This window comes from Rattus norvegicus, chromosome 14 (genome assembly GCF_021556685.1).
Source record: "Rattus norvegicus strain SHRSP/BbbUtx chromosome 14, alternate assembly SHRSP_T2T, whole genome shotgun sequence".
Taxonomy (NCBI): domain Eukaryota; kingdom Metazoa; phylum Chordata; class Mammalia; order Rodentia; family Muridae; genus Rattus; species Rattus norvegicus.
The window spans coordinates 12,774,289-12,799,134 of NC_141547.1; the positions used below are offsets into that span (position 1 = coordinate 12,774,289).

The window sequence follows — 24,846 nt, forward strand, 5'->3', positions numbered from 1 at the left end:
CTTCACTGGTGAATTATAGCAATCCCTTTCCTCCCTTGACGGTTTCTATGCAGGATTTATATCTGAACATGATAGTGTAGACACACGTGGTCGCTTTCACTCTTAATGGACCCTCAGGACTCACGGCAATCAGGAAGTACAGAGGTTTCCCCCTATACAGGAACTTGTGATATCACATTCACAAATTAAAGCTTCAGTTTGCCCTGAGTCGCAGTCTTGTCTCTTTAGGAACTAAACTTAGTGACCAATGCAGCGGCTGTCCCCACTCTGTCTCCATGCATACTGAGTACTGACACGGTTATATGTATGTGTCATGTATATTGCCTGTATACATGTTTGCATATGTGTGACTGCACATGCACATGGGTCTTCATGGGCCCTTGAGGAAGCAGGAAGCTGGAAGCTGACTTCAGGTGTCATCCTGTATCTCACTCCACTTCAAGCCTGGAAGCTCACTGGTTCTAGCAGCCTAGCTGGCCAGGTTCCTCTGGTAAGCCAGTCTTCGACTTCCGAGTGCTGGGATGACAAGTGGCTTCCACAACCGCTCAGTTTTTAACACGGAGTCTAAGGATCTGAACTCAAGTCCTCACACTTGTGTGCTGAGTGCTTTGGCCACTGAGCCACCTCCCTAGCCTGCTTATAGGATTTTAAGCATTTACTTTAGTAATAGGATAATGGGAAATAAGATGGTTGAATTCTTAAAATTTCAAGTCAGTTTCTTCATCCAGCCAGGAGATCCTACTAACCACGGTGTCTCTCTCCATCTAAAAATAGCCATCCCTTGCCTCTTTCCTTTCAAGTCCCCCCAACACCTTGCATTCTATTCTGACCACCCTCATGCTGCAGCAGCCTTTCCTCAGTCCTGGGAAGCCTTTGTCTGTAACTTATGTATACTGGCTGCTATTTCTTGCATGCTCCCAGCCTGCCTATCTCGCCTCCCCACTCTGAGGACAAGGACCATTTCCTTCATTGCTTTTGTCCCTGCAGTGCATGTAGAACACAACTCAAAATAAAATATGAACTTAATAAATACCGGCTCAAGTCTGGGACGCAAGCAGAGCTGTACTTATGGGCTGCATTTGTTTTCGTTGCACAAGTTTAAATTTTCACAAAGCTCATTGAGAGTGGGCTTTGAATTTCTAAAGCTTGTCTGTAAGTTCATTCTTTTTTTTTTCCAGGGGAATCCAGACTTGGGATGGGAAGAGCATGACTCTTTACCTCTGTTACTGCTGCTAAAAAAAAAAGTAAACTGCATTCTTTTGGCACAAAGATTTGCATAGGCTTGGACCCACTCAGATGTTCACAAAGGTAAATGCTTAAATTCTGTGAAGCTTAATGAATATGTATGACATGGGGGAAATCCCTTCTGTCATGCTAAAGAATGGAATTAAAATGAAGGTGGCAGAGGAAAAAATGAGTCCAGCGACTTGCAGTTATGATGGTTATTACTCGTTAGCTCAGCTTCTATTCAGCAAGTAGGGCAAGAGGACTACAAGCCCTGAAGTAGATGCAGGAGATGCACAATAAGTAGTCCTGATCCCTCCCTTAAAGGTTTTTACCATCGACCACATACCACATGGTTACTAAGAATAATAACTCTCTGACAGAAGCATAGATGGGCATCAGAGGGACCTGTAAGTCAGGTTGGAGGATATGTTCCAAGTGTTCCCAGAAGAGAGGCTGTGGGCACCACACTACAGAGCAGGAGGACTTAGAGTTTGAAGTCCTTGGAGAGTAAAGTGATTCTCTGCAGGTGTCAGGGCAGGTGGAAAGCAGGGGAGATAGATCAGCCTAGGAAGATGGGTGAGGGGCCAGACCGACCACAAGGGGCCTTTAAAGAGAGCTTTACTTCTGAAGCTTTAATTACCACTATTTAATTTCACAGAAGCATCTTTCACTGACCCATCCCAGCTGAAAAACACATAAGGAGAGTTGAAATCCACGCCTGACCTGTTCGGATGTTCTTTGTGTTTGACGTCCAAGTACTTCAAGGTCGCGATGAAGGACTGTGCCTGGAAGCCTCGAGCTGTCCCAGCCACTACTGGGGTGTGGCAGATAGCACTGTCGGTTCCAATGGTAACAACATTGCTCCTCAACGGGGTCCCTACATGGCCCACCTTGTCCACAGCCTTGGCCACACATCGCACATGGAACCTCCGGCTGAAGTAAATGCTGTCTAGGACCTGTAGGAAAGATAAAGTACCACAGACAGGAATATTTTGCATAACCACATCTTTATATCTGATGGGTATGATACAGTTAGCTATGGAGGCCATCCATCCATCTCTCCATGCATCTGCCCATCCATCCATCCATCCATCCATCTCTCCGTGCATCTGTCCTTCCATCCATCCATCCATCCATCCATCCATCCATCCACCCATCCATCCATCTCTCCATGCATCTGCCCATCCATCCATCCATCCATCCATCCATCCATCCATCCATCCATCCATCCATCTCTCCATGCATCTGTCCTTCCATCCATCCATCCATCCACCCATCCATCCATCCATCTCTCCATGCATCTGCCCATCCATCCATCCATCCATCCATCCATCCATCCATCCATCCATCTCTCCATGCATCTGCCCATCCATCCATCCATCCATCCATCCATCCATGCATCTATCCATCCATGCATGCATCAATCATCTATCCATCCATCCATGCATCTATCCATCCAACCATCCATCCATCCACCCATCCATCCATCCATCCATCTATCCATCCATCTCTCCATGCATCTATCCATCCATGCATGCATCAATCATCTATCCATCCACCCTTCTATCCATCCACCCTTCTATCCATCCATCCATCCGTCCATCCATCTCTCCATGCATCTATCCATCCATGCATCTATCCATCCATCCATCTCTCCATGCATCTATCCATCCATGCATCCATCCATCCATCTCTCCATGCATCTATCCATGCATCCATCTATCCATCCATTCATGCATCTATCCATCCATGCATCTATCCATGATCAATCCTTCCTTCCTTTCTTCTTTCCATGCATCCATCCATCCATCTCTCCATGCATCCATCCATCCATCCATCTATCCATGAATCCATCCATCCTTCCTTCCATCCATCCATCCATCCATCCACCCACCCACCCATCTGTTCATTTATCATGTGGTCAATGATATCCACCATGAACCAGGCACTAGGGTCAGAGCAGTAAATACAGGTAGTCTGAAGGGATACGATAGAAAACGAGTAAGAAGAGATGGAGTAAGCACCAGAAGACAGTCTACCGTAAGTGTGTTGCTCTCCTTAGACTTGAGGTTTACATAAGGACGACATACCTGTTTCTCACATCTTCCCCCAAGACTCACTGGCCTCAACCAAGCTTCTGTTGCAGAGAATGGGCTGCAATGGGGTTAAGGCCTAGACACATGGCATGTAATTCCTTGTCTTTGGGGGGGAAAAGCCTTCACTCCCTTCCCTAATGACTCTACTGGTTTGGAATCAGCCTCTCAAGAGTGCAAGGAAGAGGCTAAGATATCTGGCCAGTGATGTGCCAACCTCAAAACTCTCCCGTGCAGGCTGCAGGTTGCCCCTCAAAGAAACACGTTCTTTTCTTGTCACCCCAACACTAACAGTTTTCTCCTTCCCAATCGCGCCCAGATGTCCTCCCACTACTGGCCGATCAGGGAGGCTGACTGGAGGGGTTAGTTCCCGATCTTGGCCAATCAGATGCCCATTAAAGTTTCATCTTTTTGTAGAAATCTGCTGAAAGCATCCTGGCTTTTGTGTCAGGCAGTGAGCCCTTTCTGAGTGACAAGCAGAGAGACGGCCACGGCTCCCCACATCCTTGCAGAGGTCTGCCTACCGTACAAGCTAGTGGCAGAGAACCTGGCCTCTGACACCCCTTGGCCTCTGAAAGTCTTTCTCTGATGCCTTCGCATTTTCAGATGTGCAGGAGCAAGAGGAGAAGGGTAGCTGAGAGGCGGTATCGGTCCCTGTCACCTGGCATGTCAGGCGCTGTGTGCGCACGTGGGTAGTACAGGTCAGAGAAATTAATTAGTAGTTCTGTGGGCCTCAGACCTCCCACCAAGCAATCGCACGAATGTAGAAATTCCTCCCGTGGAAACAATTTTCATTGAAGTCCATTAAAAATTAAAGACGATTTTCCCATTAAACCTTTTTAATTAGCTGCCACCTCTTTATTTATTTATAAATGGACTTAGTCTGGGAGGGATGTTAGGCATGTTTCAAAAAATGCATAAACACAATGGTACTAAATAAATAATTGAAGAAGTGACCATAAAGCAAAGGAAACGGGGGACAGAGCGTCAGTCACCGGTTCATGGCAGGAGATGAGGTAGAGTCAAAGCACTGTGAATTTAGTACCTACTTTAAAAAATATATTTTTTTGGCTCAAATATAAGGTTCTGTTGCAATGGAATTAGATCCGTACAATATAATAAGCTGTTAAATCTTACTTTAAGGGGTTTTCTGTCTGTCTGTTTGTCTGCCTGTCTGTCTCTGTGTGCGTGCGTGTGTGTGTGTGCGTGTGTGTGTGTGTGTGTGTGTGTGTGTGTGTATGTACGTATATGTGTGTACTGACATATTGGGTTCTGGGTTCTGGGTTCTCGTCTTCCACCTTCTTTAAGGCAGGGTCTCTCTGTTGTTTGCCACCGCCTTGCAGACTCCCCGACTGCAAGCTTCCGGGATTTCTCTCGTTTCTACCACCCACCTTACCACAGGATAACCGACATGATGTACCACCATGCTCAGCTCTATGTGCGCTCTTGGGATTCGGACTCGGGTTCTCACGTGTGTGCGGCGAGAGCTCAATCTCATAAGCATCTCTCAGGCTCTTACGTTCTTAGTAATACAGGTCATTTAAATTTGAGAGACACAGCCAGAATATGGCAAATACCTAGGCGAATGCCAGCAGCAAACCACTGAACTGAGAACAGGACCCCCGTCGAAGGAATCAGAGAAAGGACTGAGCTTGAAGGGGCTTGAGATCCCATATGAACAACAATGCCAACCAACCAGAGCGTCCAGGGACTAAGCCACTTCCCAAAGACTATACATGGAGTGACCCTGGACTCTGACCTCATAGGTAGCAATGAATATTCTAGTAAGAGCACCAGTGGAAGGGGAAGCCCTGGTCCTGCCAAGACTGAACCCCCAGTGAACGTGATTGTTGGGGGGAGGTGGTAATGGGGGGAGGATGGGGAGGGGAACACCCATATAGACATATAGAAAGGGGAGTGGGAGGGGCTAGGGGGATGTTGGCCTGGAAACCGGGAAAGGGAATAACAATTGAAATGTAAATAAGAAATACTCAAGTTAATAAAGATGGAAAAAATTTGCATACATTGCAAAAGAATGGACTTCCCAGCCTTTGTGAGCAAGTTGTGTTAAAGACGATAGCTACGAGTGACCCTGTCCTATTGGACTCCTCAAAGAGTATAGTCTGAAAGTAATGTTGAAGGCCTGAAACTAGTTAGGAAAGCGTGCTAGACAGTTCAAGTCTGTGTTGAGCCTGAGTCTAAACTGCCTTGATGTCTCTTTCAAAAAAAAAAAAAAAAAAAAAAAAAAAAAAAAAAAAAAAAAACACCGACATCATTGATGTACGAGGAAATCTGCTACGGGGCACTTCTCCCACGTTTGGACAAACATCAGTAGTCACTGACTGCTCTCCGGTGGGTGGAAGGTGGGGGTGGAATCTGCTCTTTGAAAAAAAGAAAACTGCCCTAGGAGATGTTTCCCATGTCTTCCCAAATGCTTTTGCAAAGCACAGACCACACAGTAAGTGGTCTATCCCTCGGTTTGAAATTCACTCCCTACTGTGTGCCATTCGTCTGCTGGCTATCTGAAGATTTGTGCCTGCGGTACAAATCTGAATCCACATCCTCAAGAAGTACACACCCAAATACTTACTTCGTGATTAAAAAAATACATAAAAAGGAATCACCTAATGGTACCCACTTGGCATCCTGGACTTGCTTAAGCATTTATAAACACTATTTGTCAGTGATCTTGTCAGGTGGCTGAATATGGAAGACATATTATTTTACAGATCAGGTGACTGAGAGAGGTCAAAGAGCTCCTCCCTATTAAGTGGCTGAAAGGTCGTCAGACGTGGGGTTTGTAAAGACGCCAAGAGGTGACTGCTTAGCCTCTTCCTACTACACTGTTAGCTTTCCTAACATCTATTACCTTTCCTAACAAATTAGTATTGTCTTATGCCAAACAGCACACACAGACCTCACAGAATTTGACAGGCTAGAGCTACACCAGCTCTTCCCCTCCCCAGGGATGAGCCTGACTCACCTTGTGGTTGACGCTGGTGAATGGTGTGCTGTCCGTGATGGTCTCAAAGGGAGACCGAGCCCCATTGCCGTCGGTGGGCGCAGCCACCTCCCAGCTGAACTGCACAGACGTTTGGTTAATACCAGCCTCGCTGCATCGCTCCTTCATGACAGCATACCTGGGGTAGTGGGGGTCACAGGGCGTGACACAAACTAGCGGGTAGCCTGGGGATGGGGCTTTCTTGACGCCTTCCTTTGACAGCTCTTCCACATGATCGTAGTCAGCAAGAGTGACTACCTAGGAAAAAGCAGCACAGCTTCAGGCTGGGCTGAGGAACGCAAAGATGAGAGACTACCACACCCTTCCCCAAGACCCTCATGACTCTTCACAGGGGTCCTGTAATCCAGGACCTTCTTTACGAGGCAAAGACGAAGCCACGAGCGAAGCCGTGAGCGGGAGGGAATCTGTCAGAAGCTTTATTATCCCACTGACTTCGCTCTGAAACCAGAGCCTTATCTCTTATGGGAAAACAAACTCTATCCTCTTTTACGCACTGGAATCCAAATTCTGTTACTAACGGCAGCTGCTAATTTAGGGGTGCATTAAATTGCTAATGGTGCATAGAGACACACTTGCCCAAAATAGGAAAAAATAAAAAGGTGTTTGTTTCACGGTCAAGTAAGAGATAAATTTTGAAATAGTCATCTCCTCTAAAAGATTAGTTAAGGGAGGTTACTTGATTACTTGAGTCATGGATTCAGTATCTACTGGTGACTTTGGGCATTTTCTCCTTAAGGGTAAGGTTACTGCATTCATTCTGTGCCTCCCAAACTGAGAAACATCCTCCACATCTGTGCATGTATATCCTACGTGTGGGAAGTACGCAGGATAACAGACATGTGTAGCATTATTTCTTCCTCTTCTCACCAAAGCAATGCGAAGATCAACTGAATGATATTTCCTTTGTCAGATCACCGTGGGAATAGCTTGGTTTTGTATCAGGAACACGTTTCTCTACCCTCAGCAGTGTTAGCATTTGTACCAAATAACTACCTTTTGTTGTTGGGGGCCACGCTCTACACTGAAGGGGGTTCACAGAACCTGTGGATTCTACCCACCAGATGGACCCTGTGTAAGAGATATACCAAGGAGAAATGCCTCTACACATGGCCCAATGTCCTCTGTATGAGGAAGTGGCAGAAAGAGATGACTTTGGCTGAGTGCCACGAAGCACAAAGAAGCGGGGCACACTGGGATCCATCTCGTCTCCTGTTGTCATCCACTGGCCACTGAGACACAACACCAGCCGTCCTTTGGATCAAGCAACTCACAATGGGTGGTGCCGGCAATATGAGACTCCCTGCTGCCTCTTGGTCTAGAATTGTCACTGTAGCAGTAGTCACATCCCCAAGCACTGCTTCCACTGGATCGTCCGGGCCAAGGACTAGAGAAAAGGATTCGTGCCATTCTCGATCCTCATTGGACAGGATCTCGACTTTGAAGAAGATGTGATCCACGCCTTCAGCAAGAACAAAACGAGAGGAAGCGCCTTGTCAGGGGGACACTCAAGAGAGTGGAGGATGACACGGCCAGGACATTATGTTCAATATGCCCTGTCCGTTCAGGGGTTTCTCATAAATACAGCAACCACTAATCACTGCAGAGCTGTCTTGAGTGAATTATCTGTTTTACAGACCAGAGTCTACGTGTGGTAGCGACTCTGCACCACAGGTTTGCTATTCAACACCATACAAGGATTAATGGCCCCTGCCTGACACAGGCTGGCTATAATAAAAATCTATGATCCAAAGTACACTTCATTCTGGTCACACTTTTTTTTCTTTTTGCTTAATTTTTCTTCCCTCTTTAGACATACACATGCACTCTCGTGTGGCTGTGAGGCTTGTACACCAATGCCCTCCAAGCTGTGCCCCAAGAGACAAAGGTTAAAAGGCTAAAAGGTCAGGCTTTGCAAAGATAAGAACAGGGAGTGGGATGCTCGGGGGAGGCAGGCAAAGGCTTTAGATGTTCACCCCATCTTTTGTTACGTGCATGGCAGTAAGGACCTCTCCTCCCCTCCTTCTCACATCTGGTTCATGCTCCTTCTGACTTACGCTCCTCTAAACCTTAAACAGAACAAAGAGCGTAAGGAGGTCTGAAGGAGACATGATAGAGATGTGGAGGCTGGAGCTACCCTTCCAGCAAACACCTAATGGACACGCCAGAGATGGAATTCGTGTTGGCTGGTTTGATGTCAACTTGACACAAGCTAAAGTCACTGGAGAGGAGGGAGCCTCAGTTGAGAAAATGCCTCCAAAGATCTGGCTGCAGGCAGGCCTGTAGTGCATTTTCTTAGTTAGCAATTGGTGGAGGAAGATCTACCCATTATGGGTGGTCATCCTTGGGCTCGTGGTCTATAAGAAAGCATGGCTGGGCAGCCAGTCAGTAAGCAGCATCCCTCCATGACCTCTGCATCAGTTCCAGCCCTATTTGAGTCCCTGCCCTGGCTTCCTCCAGTGACGGACTACGGTGTAGAAGTGTAAACCAAACAGACCCTTTCCTCCCCAGCTGCTTTTGGTCCTGGTGTTTCATCATAGCGATAGTAACCCTCACTAGGACAGAGCTGAAAGCCCTTTAAAGTTCCCGTGAGATGTCAGAGGTGTAGGTGAGCCTCTGAGACACTTGTCAAGATGTCTCTGAAGAGGTACAAACAGTGATCCCTTGCTGGTTACACTGCAAATGGTACCAGGATCTACAGTAGCCACTTAGTGGTTTTTTCCCAGGAAGTTCTATTAAAACAACAACGAGATACAATGCAACTTGCCATCTGCTTGACCCATTTCTCCTATTACAATGGTTCTCAACCTTCCTAATGCTGTGTCCCTTTAATATAGTTCCTCATAAACCGTAAGATTACTTGTGTTGATACTTCATAACTGTAATTTTGCTGTTACGAATCGTAATGTAAAAAGCTGATATACAGATGGTCTTAGGTGACTCTGTGAAAGGGTCATTCAACACCCATAAGGTTAATAAGCACTGCTCTATCAAATCAATATATCAGACAGTCAAATTTCTGCTTATGATTCTTGTTTTTCCCTCTTGCCGAAGCCATTACTGATTTTGTCTCCAGAATAAAAGTTTTTAAGCTTATTACTGAATACGCTATTTCTCAGTAGATCTAAAGCCATTTGTATATTGGGATTGTGTCTTCCAGATTTCAGTAAGTCCTAAAGGGCCCAGCACAGCATTTTTTTAACCATGTACTGCACGGTGTATATGTTTTTGTTGTATCTGTATTTAAAATAAAGTGTTATTTTCATTCAACTAAATAACAGGCTAACAAAAATCATTTCACATGAACCCAAATGTTCAGCGTGTTCTCTGGATAAGTGTTTTTATTTTTTAAACTACTAAAACATTACCCAGAATCTCAGATACATATTTAGTAAATGGAAGATTGCACACAATTCCTTAGCCCCTACCATTGAGTTTGAGGAAGCCTCATACCAAGTCTGGGAACCCGCAGAGACAGGATATTATTGAAAGTATTATATTCTAATTCAACATCTCACCACGATCCTTTATTCAAATGTAAGACATTTACCTCTCCATTAGGAAAACCCCAACTGGGTAGTTGGTGGCACATACCTTAAATCCCAGCACTAGGGAGGCAGAGGTAGGTGGATCTCTGTGAGTTCATGGCCAGCCTGGTCTACAGAGCAAGCTCTGGGACAGCCAGGGCTATGCAGAGAAACTCTTATCTCAAAACAACAACAACAAAAGAAAAAGAAAACCCTATAAATTGGACATGCTGGGAAGGGGATGGGGAGCTTTGGGAACAAGAAAGACAAGAGAGGGCATTGGGGGAGGGAATAAGGTCAAAATACATTATATACAGGCATAAAAACATCACAATAAGATCCATTGTTTTATATATATATATATATATATATGTACACACACACACACATATATATATATAAATATATATATATATATTTATAAATGTGGACGTAAAACCAAAACAAACAACAATTAAAAACGAAAGAAACGAAGAAAAGGAAAGAAAACCCAGAGACTGAAGTTGGCACTCAATTACCGGGACTGAATTTCAGGACTCTGCTCTTGGGGTAATAATCCACACCAGACTGGGCAGAGCCATCTCGAGTGCTGCATCGGATCTTAGAGGTCCTGTTTTGATCGCCTCTGCGGATGACCTTGACGCTCAGAACTGTAGTGGCATCCGGCCCTGCAGGTTCCCGGACTTGGTGTGCAGCTTCTTCAAACTCGATGGTGGGGGCTGAGGAAACATGGGCAGGAAAATGAAAGCAAGTGAGAATCACTCCAAGGATCAGACTCCTAAGGAAATAGCTGATAGCAACCGGAAAGAACGGTTCATAATACCACAGCCTAATGGTTGGCAGCCATAAAGATCAGCCAGCATTTACCTCTGAGCCACATTTGAGACAAAGGAATTGATTTGGGCTCCTGTACATACAAGAGAAATGTATGGTGCCCAAGCTTACAACATGGCATGAAAGTGCAAAGAGTGTTTTAAAGTAAAGCTTTTAAAATAGAAATTTTCACAATTTATGATGGGACTAAGACATAGCAAATATTCGATAAATATCTATGAACCAATTCCATAAACAACCTTATTAGTTACAAGCTACACATTTTTAAGGCTTTCAGTGCATCTCATTTAGCTATTCCTTAAGTATATCGATTCTGGGTATTAGGACATCTACGTCAGTATTCCCACACCAGCTTTTTGCTAAATTCTCAAAATTTATCTCAGTCAGTAGAATTAGTTTAGGAACAAGCTTTCTTAACTCAATATATTTTCAAATACAACTCTTTCCCAATAGAAATAGTATTTCCCCCACCCCCCTGACCCCGTTCAAATTTCATGAGGAGAAGAAGGTCAGGATGCTGTCAGAGAAGAAGATAAAATAACGGGAAATTGAGAGCAGTTATTAATTTTGTATCATCTTAGTGTGTTACAGAATATTTTAGATTTTTTTTTCATCTCTATCCTTTCTCGGGAAGTTTCGTCTTGCCTGTGCGGTCTTAGGTAAGATGCTCTTTGAGACACTGGAAGGCTGCCGAGCAGGATGGATTTACCTGTCCAATGCTTTCCTTTCCTCTATATTTGGATATGTGCACGTGTGTGCAGATGCCCTTGGAGGCTACAAACAAGCACTGGATCCCTTGGGGCTGGAATTATGAGCAATTCTGAACCCTTCAAAGCAGATGCTAGGAACTGAACTCCAGTTCTATGCAAGAGTAGACACTGCTCTGAACCACTGAGCCTTCTGCCACCCTCAATCTTGTGGAGTCGGATCATTTGGGATTTCTTTATGCACGAGAAAGGTTAGCCTTTGGGTTGAACCTAAGTTTGAAGGAAGGGCTAATTCAACTATGAAACTCTCTCTCTCTCTCTCTCTCTCTCTCTCTCTCTCTCTCTCTCTCTTTCTCCCTCCCCCCCCCCCCTCTCTCTCTCTCTCTCTCTCTCTCTCTCTCTCTCTCTCTCTCGTGTGTGTGTGTGTGTATGTGTGTGTGTGTGTTCATGCTTGTATACATGTAGGGGCAAGAGGTCAGCCTCAGGTGTTGTTCTCCAAGAGTCATCTATCTTTTTTCTCAGGCAAGGTCTCTCACTGGGGCTTACCAACTAGACTAGGATGGCTGGCTAACAAGCCCTAGGGACCTTCCTGCTTCCACGTCTCAGCACTGGAATTATAAGTACATCTGTCTTTTTATGTGAGTGCCAAGGATTGAACTCAGGTCTCACACTTGAAGGTCAAATGCTTTACCAACTCTGGACTGAAGGCCAGCTTTTCTTATTGATGTCCAAGTTGGTTCCTGACTTTTCACCAGGAACTGTAGGAGTCTTAGCACTCTCACAGCGGTTAAGAGTGCAGATTCTAGAATCCAACAAAGCAAGGTTCCTACACAATGTCACTACTAATAAGCTGTGTAGCTAAAATGCAAATTAAGGGCTTCGTGGATGCTCTTTCTTCCCATAGAAGACAGTGATCAGGGTTCTTGCCAGGGTGAAGTAGAATAAGCCAATATGCCATGTGGACGAAGGACTATAAACATTATGTGAAGAGCAGGGTTTGTATTATTATAGATTCAACTGTCAGAATAATCTATTTTAGTAAAATAATGATGCTTTGATTTAAAACAGGTGCTGTTTGAAGTAAACAACACATTTTACCCCTTCCTAGAAAGGGGTGTCCTCACTGCCCCTCAACAGCTTGGAAGGCTGTTTGTTTCTGTTGATGTGAGAAGTCAATCAGAAATCAGACTTTTCGAGGCAGTGTTGCAGGTTAGTTCTTGGGACTCAAATGTTTCTGATTGTATTTCCAGCCCCCCTCCTGACCTGTGGCCTTTTATTCTCTGTTTTGAGATTCCTGTTCTACCTTTTAATCATCTTTGTTCTTTATCTTCGACAATGTGGGGATAATGAGATTAAGGATTCTTGTGAACTTTCTGGAACCCCACAGAAGATGAACATTTGCTACAAACACTCTAGATGAATACTCAGAGGTTGCCCTAAATAGGTACTTCTCCAGCACTTGCCCTTCCAAGACACTGATATTGTTGGTAAGTTTATGTCCCATCGACCTAAGCGAAACCAAAAGATTGTGTCTTCTGTTACCGTCTTCATCATTGGATATGGTGACAGTGGCCATGCTATTCTTCCCGATTCTTGCTCCACTCCAGTGGTTTCCAAGAGGGTGGCCAAGGTAGACCCGGAACTGCTCCTCAGGCTCAAACATGGAGTCATCATGGATGTAGACTGTGCAGTTCTTTGCCTGTGACCAACACACAAGACATGTTTAGCCTTGTAGCAGGAGGACCAATGATAGGCAGTTTTCCTAGATGCCATTTTCCCCTCTTCGTTCATCAAAGCATTGGCATGAATTAAAAAAAAAATCTCAACAGTTTCATTTATAAAATAGAATGCTTAATTCTAGCACTTTGTACCTGACTAGGACGTACCTCAATGACAAGGCTTGCATTATAAAGACATTCCAAACCATTTGAAAGGGAATGTTCTGAGTGACTCGTCAGGGTGCTATGAGGGAGCTCAGGCAAGCTCAGAACTCCGGACATGGTATATACTTAATAACAGATGAGACATTCAGCCACATAGGCTGAACATCTCATGGATTCTTCAAACCATTTGAAAGTTTTGGTGATAAGTTGTAAAAAACCAAGGCAATACAATCAGCAGTAAACTAAAACATACCCAAAACCCATGGTGAGCTTTCCCACATGGTATCTGGGATAATTTGTACATTTAAAAAAAGATTTATTTATTTTTATTTTGTACACTGTTGCTGTCTTCAGACACACCAGAAGAGGGTATCAGATCCCATTACAGATGGTTGTGAGCCACCACGTGGTTGCTGGGAATTGAACTCAGGACCTCTGGGAGAGCAGTCAGTGCTCTTAACCGCTGAGCCATCTCTCCAGCCCTAACTTGTACATGTTAACAAAAGCCAAGTGACTAATGTGTAGATGTTAGCATATGACTTGTCTTCCTGCAGAGTTCAATAAATTACTTTTCCTTTGTGAAAACTGAACGATTTTGTAAGGGCTTCAGGAAAGGCACCATCTTAGGTTAAAAATATTAAATTTAAAATATAAAATTTAAAATGCTGAAGAACTTTCAAATTGGATACCAAATAGTATCTCATCTGAACACTATAGAAGAATGAAACCTGGAAACATCACCCAAGCTCTAGGTGGTGGGAGGAAACCAAGTGTTTCTCAAATAGAATATTTTCCACTGAGGGGTGTGTGTGTGTGTGTGTGTGTGTGTGTGTGTGTGTGTGTGTATGTGTGTGTGTGTGTGTGTGTGTGATCAGCTGATCAGCCTCAGTGGCACAGTTATGTGATAGGAAATGGGATATTTGTCATATGGCCATCTTAAATTTACTACCCAACTATCGTACACAGGCTCTTGTGTGGTTAGGGAGCCGTTCCAATCCATACTTTACAAATCATATTAAATGGCAAGTCTTTCACATGAACATTTGTATGTGGCTTAACATCCTTTCAAAATCCTAAAGAATGGCCTTTTTTTTTTCCCTCAGCATCTTTCCTACAATATGAATTCATTATAGAATATAGGAATTTAGCAGTGACTTTTCAATCTTTTTAAAAAGACTTTTTTTTTTGTAAATGCCAACTCTAAAGACATATGCTTAATAAGCCAAGGAAAATGAAAGTTCCAGAATGTGCTGAAGAATTATGATAGATTACCGTGTGGGTAACATATGGTCTATTTGATTTCTTTTATTAAATGAAAAGCTATTTCTTGAGTAGGCAGTGCATTTTTTTCCTCTTCTTTGAGCTGAAACCAAATGCAGACATTCAGACTCAAAGTTAAAGATTGTATTTGTAGGTGTTTTTAAATTCAGGTACTGACTTTCCACTAACAGAGTTCCAAAAACTCGGACTGGCCTTTGTGAGTCATGAATGTCTAGGGCTTTATTTATTTACTTTTTGTTATGAAGAAGAGCAGAGGACAAGTCAGGTGAGAGTTTCTGATGATGCTAAGTGTCAAAGGATTAACCATAAGACAAGATTTGGACAGATTTGGTTTGGTCAAAATGGAATATTTCTATTCAGTTAAGAACATTATGGCCAATTAAAAAAAATAAAAACAGGGGCATATAAATATAAAAATGTAAAACTGAAGTCATATATACAAAGGAAATCTAAAACCACTTGTGAATTTCATTTATGTTTCTGGGGTATAGAAATTATTTAAAAAACATAAATAGAAGATATAGGAATTGTTAAGTATTTTGTTTTTGTACACTCACATAAATGCAAAGGTATATGAGAAAACATGCTCCTAGATATAGTTCAAAATTGAGACTTAACAACTATCCCTATGTAGTTACAGCCACTAAACTGTAGTATTAATATAAATTATATTAGAACACATCTTTACTTTTACTTCTTTGTTAGCATAGTAATTTCTTTCTCTAAAAAGTAATTTATATTCATTTTTTAAATTTTTTTATGTGAATTGCTGTTTGGCCTGCATGTATGTCATTGTGAGAGAGTCAGACCCACTGAAATTGGATGATTACAAATGGTTGTGAGCTGCCATGTGGGTGCTGGGAACTGACCCACGACCTCTGAAAGAACAGCCAAACGCTCTTAACTGCTGAGCCATCTCTCCAGCCAGGATATAGGATCATAGTAATTTCTGAGTTGGTAAAATTCAAAATTGGAAATTTGATGTTTATTATAACACAAATAAAAAACGTAGTTGAGTAGAAACAGAAAACAAGATGGTTAAGGTTAGTTTGGGTCGCGATTTATCACAGCAACAGAAAATCCTTAGGCTGCAAATGGTACCAGAGTCGTGGAGTGTTGCCAACAGTGTGTTTTGAGAAGATTTGCAGAAAGGCGTTGAAACCTGGGGCTAGCAAAGCATTGGGTGCTGAGAGCTGAAGGAGCTGTTATCTCGAGGATGTAGAAGACAGTGCAGAGAGCACTCATTGCAGGTTCATGCAGTCTCACTTGAGAAGTTTCAGAGGGGAGCAAAGACTATCTATCAGGGCCATCTATGTGATGATTTGAATGGAGAACCACTAAAATAAAGCCTTTGCCTCGCTGGGGACAATTGCTTCCTGTCAGCTAGGGCCAAGGAATCAGCTGCGGTTAAGAAGAGGCCAGCATCATTGAGGTGAAAATTCAATGTATTTCCTCAGGGAATTCTCTTTCAGTCACACCTCTGAGGTAGAGTGAGATTACAGGAAGCACACCTCTGAGGTTACAAGATGCTGAGGCAGCCCCAGCTGAGAAACACTGAGCTTCTCAGGTGAGTGGCTTTAACTAAATTTTACAGGATGAGTGACTACCCATGTGCATTGCTAAAACAATGCCTGGAGTTGCGTTGTGCCTGCCTCTGTGGTCCCATACTGGGATATTTAGTACTCTGGGACAAAGACTCTGATAAGAGAGACCCCTCTTTCACTGTTTCTGTAACACTGGGGGAGGTTTCTCTATTATGGTTCTAGATTAAGGGTTCTACATTTGATTCTGCTGGGCTAAGCTTCCCAGCTCAATCAACGATGTATATGTTTGGTTGCAAGCAACGACAAAGAAGATAGCCAAAATTCGGATTCCGTTATCAGTCATTTTATCAGCTCGTGAAGAGCTCCAAGAACCAGGCCATGTCTAATTTACTTCATGGACAAATCAAGGTTACAAGGAGGGGATTTCATCTTTGAGCCACCTTGAGCTCACGTACCTTCTCCCCTTTCAGAAACGTAATCCGTGAAGAGTCTGCGTTTCTTCTCTCTTCGAAGTCCTCCATGACCTGAGCGGAGTGGCTTTGAGTGTAACACCTCACTGAGGACTCGTAGCTCAGGTCCCCGCTCCGGATGATGGGAATGTGCAGGACACCCTCCTTTTCCTTCACTAGAAGCAAATCCTTGGAAAACTGCATGCTGGGAACTGGGCAAGAAATGAGGAGATGAAGGCCTTGTCAGTGGGAGAGAGAAGAGGCAGCAACCACAGTGGCGCTCCGTAGAAGGCCACAGGGGATACCAAAGTGCTAAGGGACTCTCAAGCATGGCTGTTATCCCTGGGACACAGTCACTGTTGCTACGATCTTTGCTCAACTTCAGAATGCAGCTACCACCTCCAATACAAACAGGGAACACACACAAAGAATATGATAATGATTTGGATACAACACATAGCCACTTGCCGCCTATGGATACAATAAGGAAAAACAACACACGGTTGATGACAAAGTATGGCCCGTCACATAGGTCCTGAGGTCAGGGAGACACCAGGGCAGAGTGGAGATGTTAGCAAAGAAAAACAAACAACGACAAGAAGGCTTAATCTATTTAAAGGACTCCAAACTTTTTGTGGTTGTTGCTGCCAGATGTTATATAAAAATTAAGCTTGAGAGCCCGGTGGTGGTGGTGGTACACACCTTTGATCCCAGCATTAGGAAGACAGAGGCAGGTGGATCTATGAGTTCGAGGCCAGCCTGGTGTACAGAGCAAGTTACAGGATCACTGGAGCTGCACAAAGAAACCCTGTCCCCCCCTCCCAAAAAAATATAAAAAGAAAAGAAAAAGATTAAGTCAGACATCTAGACTTCTCTCCTAAATTAAAAATGAGAACAGTAAATAGAATACTACAAAGAAATTCCATATAGGCCAAAACTATTTGGACCAAACAAGATATATGGATAGGGTGAATTTCAATGACTGTGAGCGAACTGTGGCCAGTGCTATGGAGTTTGTTTAAAATGTGATGACCTAATTTGACTTTAGGAATGAATCCTATGAATGGTGATGGGAAACAAAGGAATCAGAGGGAACAGACTTGACTTTCCCCACTGCTTGCATGACAAGAGGGTGAATCACTGAGGCTTTCTGAATGTTGGGCATTTAAACATGAGTATCTCACAGGACAGCTGAGAGGGCTGGCTTTCAGAGCACAGACGTGATATTCAGTGTGGCACAAGGCTCACAGGAATTGCTCCAATTTGGTAGGTGGAATGTAGTTTGGGTTGCATGTGCCCCATAGCCTCATGCTCCTCCATCCAGGCAATCCTTTTGCTCTCTGCTGGCTCAGTGCCCGCTGTGATGCTCTACACTGAAACATTTCCCCAAGTCCAGCATTTGGCTGATGGCTGGTTATTAATTTCTCCACGAGCAATGCGAGGAGGTGTCAGATGCCAAAGACTCCTGAGGTGCATCTCATGCTCAGAGATGTAGGAAAGCGACCTTAATGCTGTCATCACTCTCTTCTCGGCTGCCTTCTGCATGTGCCCTGCCAAACTTAAAAGAGAGGGGTTCCAGGAGAAGTTCACCCCTCTGCAAGTCCATACCTAGAAAGTCCTGTTTGCCTTCAACTGACTCTGTCTTAGAAGGGTTGGATGCCTCGAGAACAAATCAATCCTCTTGTCAGAACTGAGCCTACTAGTTATTAGTGATGACCCCATAAAGAGACAGAAGACACCTTCCCAAACAGTATCACTCCAAAGTGAAAATTAGTGACTGCATCATAACAACGTAGGGGCCTGTCATTCAGTAAGTTGTACTGGAATACCATTGGTCATATGTTGCCAAGGGAGAACGAAACAAATAAGGAAGCTGTGCCTCTCCTGGCATGAGCCCAAAGCTTCAGATGGGTTTTGTGGCTCGTCTGGCTTGCCTCAAGTCAGATCAGAAAGTTAAGGGCTGAACTGGCAATGTTTTCCCATGCATTAACCAACCCCAGATTCTTTAGAGCTGTGAAGACTTTTCTTCCCTCATCTTTGACAAGATATTCACTCTCACTCTCTTGGGGGTTGGAGGGATGGACACTTCTCACTGCCTGCATAGAAAAAAAATGCCCTGTCTTTCAGAAAGCCCCGGTCAGCAGGAGGTTGGCCAGAGACAATACAAGACAGCAAGGTGAACACGGAGCAGGCTGTGCGCTGTGCTGGTGGTGTAGGTCATGCTTTGTGCTCAGGATTCATGAATATTGATTTCATTGTGTCAATGGCTTTGCAGGGCAGCGCCGTCCTGGGAAGATACAGCACCGGCCAGGAGAATGGCTTTTTCAGGAGCACAGGGGCTCTCTCTCTGTACCAATAGGATGTACAGATACGAAAGAGGTGATTTCCCAAAGGCAGGTGGGCTCACAATGGGTATCACACATTCATTGTTGAGAGCCTCTCTTAGCACATTTGTTGTACATGGCCAACATTTATTTGCAGAAGTCTTGCATCCAGAAATAAAGTGCAGGACTCTGTTCTCTGTTACTCCATAGCTGATACAGCACTGAGCACAATATTCATGTGGTTGCTTAAAGTGTTCCACAGATGCTAGTATTCTGTTCATCTTCTCGGTCAATGACAGAATTAACGAAATGTCAATGCCTGGGATGTGGCATCCTCTTTTCAGGCAATGGCTAAGTTGGAGACTTAGCAGAAATCCACCTCTCATTCTTTGGAATCAGTGAATGAGTACTACTCAGCTGTATACACAGAGTCCAGGGATGTCAATGGTTACAAGATCTTTCTTGTCTACCGAGAATACTCATGTGCACCTTAGAATCTTATTTCGGAAGAGGGAGATAAAAACAAGAAAACCTTCTTAAATGAGTTCCTTGGGTTATTTAGGGTCCTGAATTCAGCACAGAGGAAAATGATATAAGTACCTGAGATTGATTACATCAGAAAAGTGAGCAATTTACATCTGAAAGGTAAGAGCTGATTTCATTAGGTTCTTAAGTGACAACAGATATTGCTACCTGTGGGTGTGGGATGAGTTGGTGGCAGCCAACACTGCATGGGAGAAGGCAGTGGGGTGGGACATAGAACCAGATGATAGGACCGATGAGTTAGACTGAGTTTTGACTCTGGCTCATTATCTCTTCACAGGACCTCACACAAGTTAATCAAATCTCAGAGTACAACTTGAATGGCTACTGTGAAGGTCAGCTATAATACGTGTAAGATCCTTAAGTGTTTACAATGAATGGCCTCAGCAAAAATTATCGATCATAAGAAAGAGAGATGGCTAACATCAGAAAATATTGCTGACTACAACCAACTACTAAAGTAAGTTTGGGGATTCCTTTCCTGGAGATAAATTCTTGTCATAAAACAAATGTGGTAGCCTTCCTAATAGATCAGAGACGTATTGTTTTGTATATCAAATTCTTAAGACTGCAACTCCAACACCTACTGATAAAATATTTGGGAAAATTGAAAGACCTCTCCGTGTTCTTCAGAGTGTAGTGATCGTGTGTGTTGCCAGAGTCTGGCCAGTTCATATGATAAATTGTAGACATGCCAAGAATAAATGAACACGCAATAAAATCCACTGTGTGTCCGATGACAGAATTCATCTAAATGACATTCTGGGGAAAGTAAAACTTCAGAGACAGAAAGCAGATACACCGTGGCTAGGGCTTCAGTTATGGAAGACGCTGCCTATGAAGGGCATGAGTAAATGGGAGTTTCTCAGCACCTTTATTATGGTAACATGTAAGTTATACTCATGTGTGTGTGTGTGTGTGTGTGTGTGTGTGTGTGTGTGTGTGTTCATATACACACATATGAACACATGCACATATTCCTCATGAAAAATAAAATAGCCAGAAGCTGGAAAGAACCCAGATGCCCTTCAACAGAGGAATGGATACAGAAAACATGGTACATTTAGACCATGGAGTACTTACTACTCAGCTATTAAAAACAATGATTTCATGAAATTCATTGGCAAATGGATGGAACTAGAAAATATCACCCTGATCCCCCCAGAGCTCTCAGAGCCTAAACCACCAATCAAAGAGTACACATGGAGGGACCCATGGCTCCAGCTGCATAAGTAGCACAGGATGGCCTTATTGGGCATCAGTGAGAGGAGAAGCCCTTGGCCCTGTGAAGGCTCGATGTCCCCATGTAGGGGAAAGCCAGGGCGGGGAGATGGGAGAGTGGCTGGGGGAGCACACTCATAGAGGCAGGGTAAGGGGGAAAGGTTGGGGGACTCCAGAGGGGAAATCGAGATAGGGGATAACATTTGAAATGTAAGTAAAAGAAAATATCCAATAAAAGAAGACCTTTAATATAAAAAAATAGTGAATGAAGAAGTTGGTAGAATGATTGTTTCGAGTGAGAGGGCCCAGATGATTGGGAGGCGGGGGTAGAAGGAAGATTAAATTTCCATAGTGTGTCTTTTTGCTATTTTCAGTTCTTACTACCATATACGATTCTTTAAAGATGACTAAAAACATTTAAAATTATCCTGTGGCCCTTTTCCTCCTCTTTTAGGGGATGTTTCAACCCTGACTCTACTGGGAGCCACTGGGGCTGCTGCTGATACTCCTCTTGGCTCAAGTAGGAACTACGACTTGATCTCCACCTCTGGACCCGCATATACATCCAGATGTTCTGGAAATTCTGATTTCCTCCCCTCCTTCCTGAGCAGCAGCTTTCCTGCTCGCCGCCCTCCCTTACTTAGGTTCTGTCTCCAGGGCAGACTGTATTTGGTCACACATGGCTTCCACTCACTTGTGCACACCGTTCTCACTCCTGCCAACATTAGTTCCCTAAAGATAACTCTCACCAGTCCTTTCCTCATTACCATACACTGCTTCCCTTGCAAAGCCCTTTGGCCAGACACAAGGCTCCAAAGGGCCTGCCTGACTCATTCGTAACTTCCCATGCACGCCTCTACTCACCTGCTGTCTTGTTCAAAGCAGAGGTCAGCATTCTGGTTCCCCAACTATGTGTCTTTGACAATTTTACATGTGTATGTACTTACCTCTCTGTTTGTAACAGGCTTTCCTTTATTATCCATGGCTAACGTCCTATCATACCTGAAGACTTGCTATACCAGACATTGAACTTCTCAAGTAGAGGGCTAATGTTTACACATCTCTCTGCACTTTGCAGATATGGGCAACATGAGTGGCTGTCTCCTCTATGTCTATGCAAGTGCACGTGCATGCCTTCGTATATGCATATGCATGCATACATATTCCATGAATGAAAATATAAATTGGATATAATGTAAGATGCATGGAAATTAAAGCATTCCCAGTCTCTTACCATCCTGGAATGTGTCATTAATTGCAATGACAGCCTGGGAGGGTTTGGTCAGTTCGGCTCCTTGTGCTGAGCTGAGGAAAACCACAAATGTCTCCAGTCCTTCGATTACTGGGTATTGTGTGTCGTCCAAGATAGTCAAAGTGCAGTACTGGGGGAGAGACGGAAACAAATTTCAGAGAAGGCTCAGTGCCCAGCATTGGCATCTTTCTTTGTGGCCATAAAGTGATGATTTTGTCTTTAAATTCATAACACGATCATCTCATTAGCATGTTTTTACAGTTTCTATTCTAAACTTGCACTGTTGGATTTGTGATGGTAAAAAGACATCACTTGGAGAGCTTTGCAGATGTTTGTGTGTGTGCTTATTCGTCTCTCTCTCTCTCTCTGTATATGAGTGTGTGTGTCTGTGTGTGTGTGCTATGTGTGCTGTGTGTGTATGTGTGTGCTGTGTGTGAGTGTGTGTGTATGTATGTGTCTGTGTGTGTGCTGTGTGAGTGTGTGTGTGTGAGAATGTGTGTGTATGTGTTTATGTGTGGCTATGTGTGTGTGTGCTGTGTATGTGTGTATGTGTGTGTGTGTGTGAGGATGTGTATGTATGTGTTTGTATGTGTCTGTGTGTGTGTGCTGTGTGTGTGTGAGTGTGTGTATGTGTGTGTATGTATGTATGTGTGTGTGGTGTGTGTGTGTGAGTGTGTGTCTGCTGTGTGTGTGTGTGTGTGTGTGTGTGTGTGTGAGACAGAGAGAGAGAGAGGACAGTATGTAGACAGTATGTTTCCTTCCCACGTGGGTCCTGAAAATCAAACTCAGGCCATCAGTCTCAGATGTCTTTCTAAGGTAAGGACTGAAAGGTTGTGAAGAGCTTTCAATGTTTTGAAGAGACTCAGAAAACAGGCAGAAACTACCCTAGCGACATCATTTAAAGAGAGTCTAAATCAGATCTCTCCACAGGGTCCCTCCTCTTGAGAATCTCACAGAAGAGGGGGCAGAAAGACTGTAGGAGTCAGAGGGGATAAAGACAACAGGAAAACACAGACCACTGAACCAACCAAGCAGGGCCCATGCGGGCTCACAGAGACTGCAGCAGCAAGCACAGGGCCTGGGTGGGTCTGCATCAGGTCCTCTGCATGTGTGCTGTGGCTGTTAGCTTGGTTTTGTGGACTCCTAACTGTAGGATCAGGGGAGTCTCTAACTCTTTGCCTGCTGTTGGGTTGCCATGTTGGGCCTGGCTGTGAGGCCTTTTGTCTTGTCTTCTTGTATCTTGTTTTGTCATTTTTAGTTCTTGTCTCTCGCAGGCCACCTTTTTTTTTTGATGAAAGATGGAGTGGAGATTGAATCTGGGGGAGAGGGGTGCTGAGAGGATCTTGGAGGAGTGGAGGGAGGGGAAACTGAGGCCAGGATATGAGAGAAGAATCTGTTTTCAATTTAAAAGAAAAAAAAAAGAAACAGAAACCATACTAGCAACCATGGGACTTATGACTTTGAGGCACTTCGGCTGCTGGGGACTCACCTGCTCGGTGACACCTGGCCCAAATTCCACCTTCCTTGAGCTGGGGACATAGTCGACTCCTGGAGTGGCAGACGCTGGGTCTGAGGGCCGTGTGGCACACCAGACAGATGTGAAGGTAGAAAGGTCAGTGCCATGGCGGATGACTGGGACCTTCACTGTGCCTGGATTACAGTAATAGACACATTTCATGTTCCAACTTGAGCCAAAACACCAGAGGGCGCCTCAGAGCCCCAGACCAACAGTGGCAGGTCTTCTACACAGTTTGTCTAATCCAACCTTATTGATGCTCCTCCACCCCTGCTCTGAACCGGGTTGAGAGGTGACACTGCTCCCTTTGACTGACTCTAAGGTCCAGAGGAGACTCATAGGAGGGTCTTAACCAGGGTGGCTCTGGAAAAATAGTCCTGGAGGAAAGCAGGTGTCATATGCAGCTGAGGGGAGGCCCGCTACCAAGAAACATCTCAAACCTATTTAAGGAGGAAAAACCCTGAGATGAGAGCCTCAGCTGGAAAAGTCAGTAACGAGCTCAGGGACCCACAGGGCCCGGGGCTGCGTGTTCTTAATGGAATGTTTTTAACTGGGTTGATTTTCTTATTTTATCCAGCCGTGCACACATCATTACTTAAAGCATACGGCTTAGTATCCTAGGAACAAACTTCATCCTTTGGGCTACAGTGACACCATACTTGTAGTATCCTAAAGGTATTTAATTCTTTTCCCAGTCACAGAGAAAAGTTGGCTTGAGAACCCCACTGAACACCATATTCTCCTAATGATATATGAGGCAACATGTAGTCATATCAGGGTCCTTGGTAAAGGTAAGACGAAAGGATAGAAAAACAAGGTTCCAAACCAGGCTCTGTGATTGTGCTTGCTGGGCAATCTCTCCTGTTTTGTTGTGTTTGCATGAAGGTTTTTTAGAGACTTACTCACTTGTTTTCATTTTAACTGTAGGGATGTTTGGTCCACATGTATGGATGTGCACCACATGCGTGGCTGGCCCATAAAGGCCAGAAGAGGGTGCTGGATCCCCTGGAACTCGAGCTGCCCTGTGGATTCTGGGAAGTAAACCTGGTCCCTCTTTAAAAGCAGGAGTGTTCTCAAAGATCGGGTCACGTCTCTAGCCTCTAGGTGAATAAACTCCGATCATTTGTTTAACTTCTCTGGGCTTCAGTCTGTTTTTCTATGTAATCCACCAAAGATCAGTAAGAATGCACAGAGCATACATGGCTTCGTGCTTGGCATTCAGTATGTGTTAAGACAAATGAGTTCTGGGAACTGGAAAGATGGCTCAGTGGTTAAGAGGGCTTACTGCTCACACAGAGGATCTTATGTCGTCTCTGGCCTCTGAGGGACCTGCATACCTAACACACACACACACACACACACACACACACGCACGCACACACACACACACACACACACACACACACCTAATCTTTAAAAAGTGTTA

General features: G+C 44.1%; 1 protein-coding gene and 1 long non-coding RNA gene across 3 annotated transcripts in view; one reads left to right on the forward strand and one right to left on the reverse strand.

Moving 5' to 3' along the window:
* LOC148001229 (uncharacterized) overlaps positions 1–4,455 on the forward strand; it is a 35,523-nt gene extending 31,068 nt beyond the window's left edge. The window contains exons 5-6 of one of the 2 annotated variants that reach the window (XR_015636881.1): positions 1,179–1,308; positions 1,886–4,455. This is a non-coding gene — a long non-coding RNA (uncharacterized LOC148001229). The remainder of the gene's footprint in view (positions 1–1,178; positions 1,309–1,885) is intronic. The other variant, XR_015636882.1, reaches the window with a different exon arrangement.
* Fras1 (Fraser extracellular matrix complex subunit 1) overlaps positions 1–24,846 on the reverse strand; it is a 408,507-nt gene that overhangs the window by 21,764 nt on the left and 361,897 nt on the right. Inside the window, 8 exon segments of the mRNA NM_001415086.2 lie at positions 1,951–2,183; positions 6,304–6,579; positions 7,614–7,801; positions 10,385–10,585; positions 12,950–13,106; positions 16,571–16,776; positions 21,887–22,034; positions 23,394–23,554. Coding sequence (NP_001402015.1) covers positions 1,951–2,183; positions 6,304–6,579; positions 7,614–7,801; positions 10,385–10,585; positions 12,950–13,106; positions 16,571–16,776; positions 21,887–22,034; positions 23,394–23,554 — 1,570 coding nt within the window.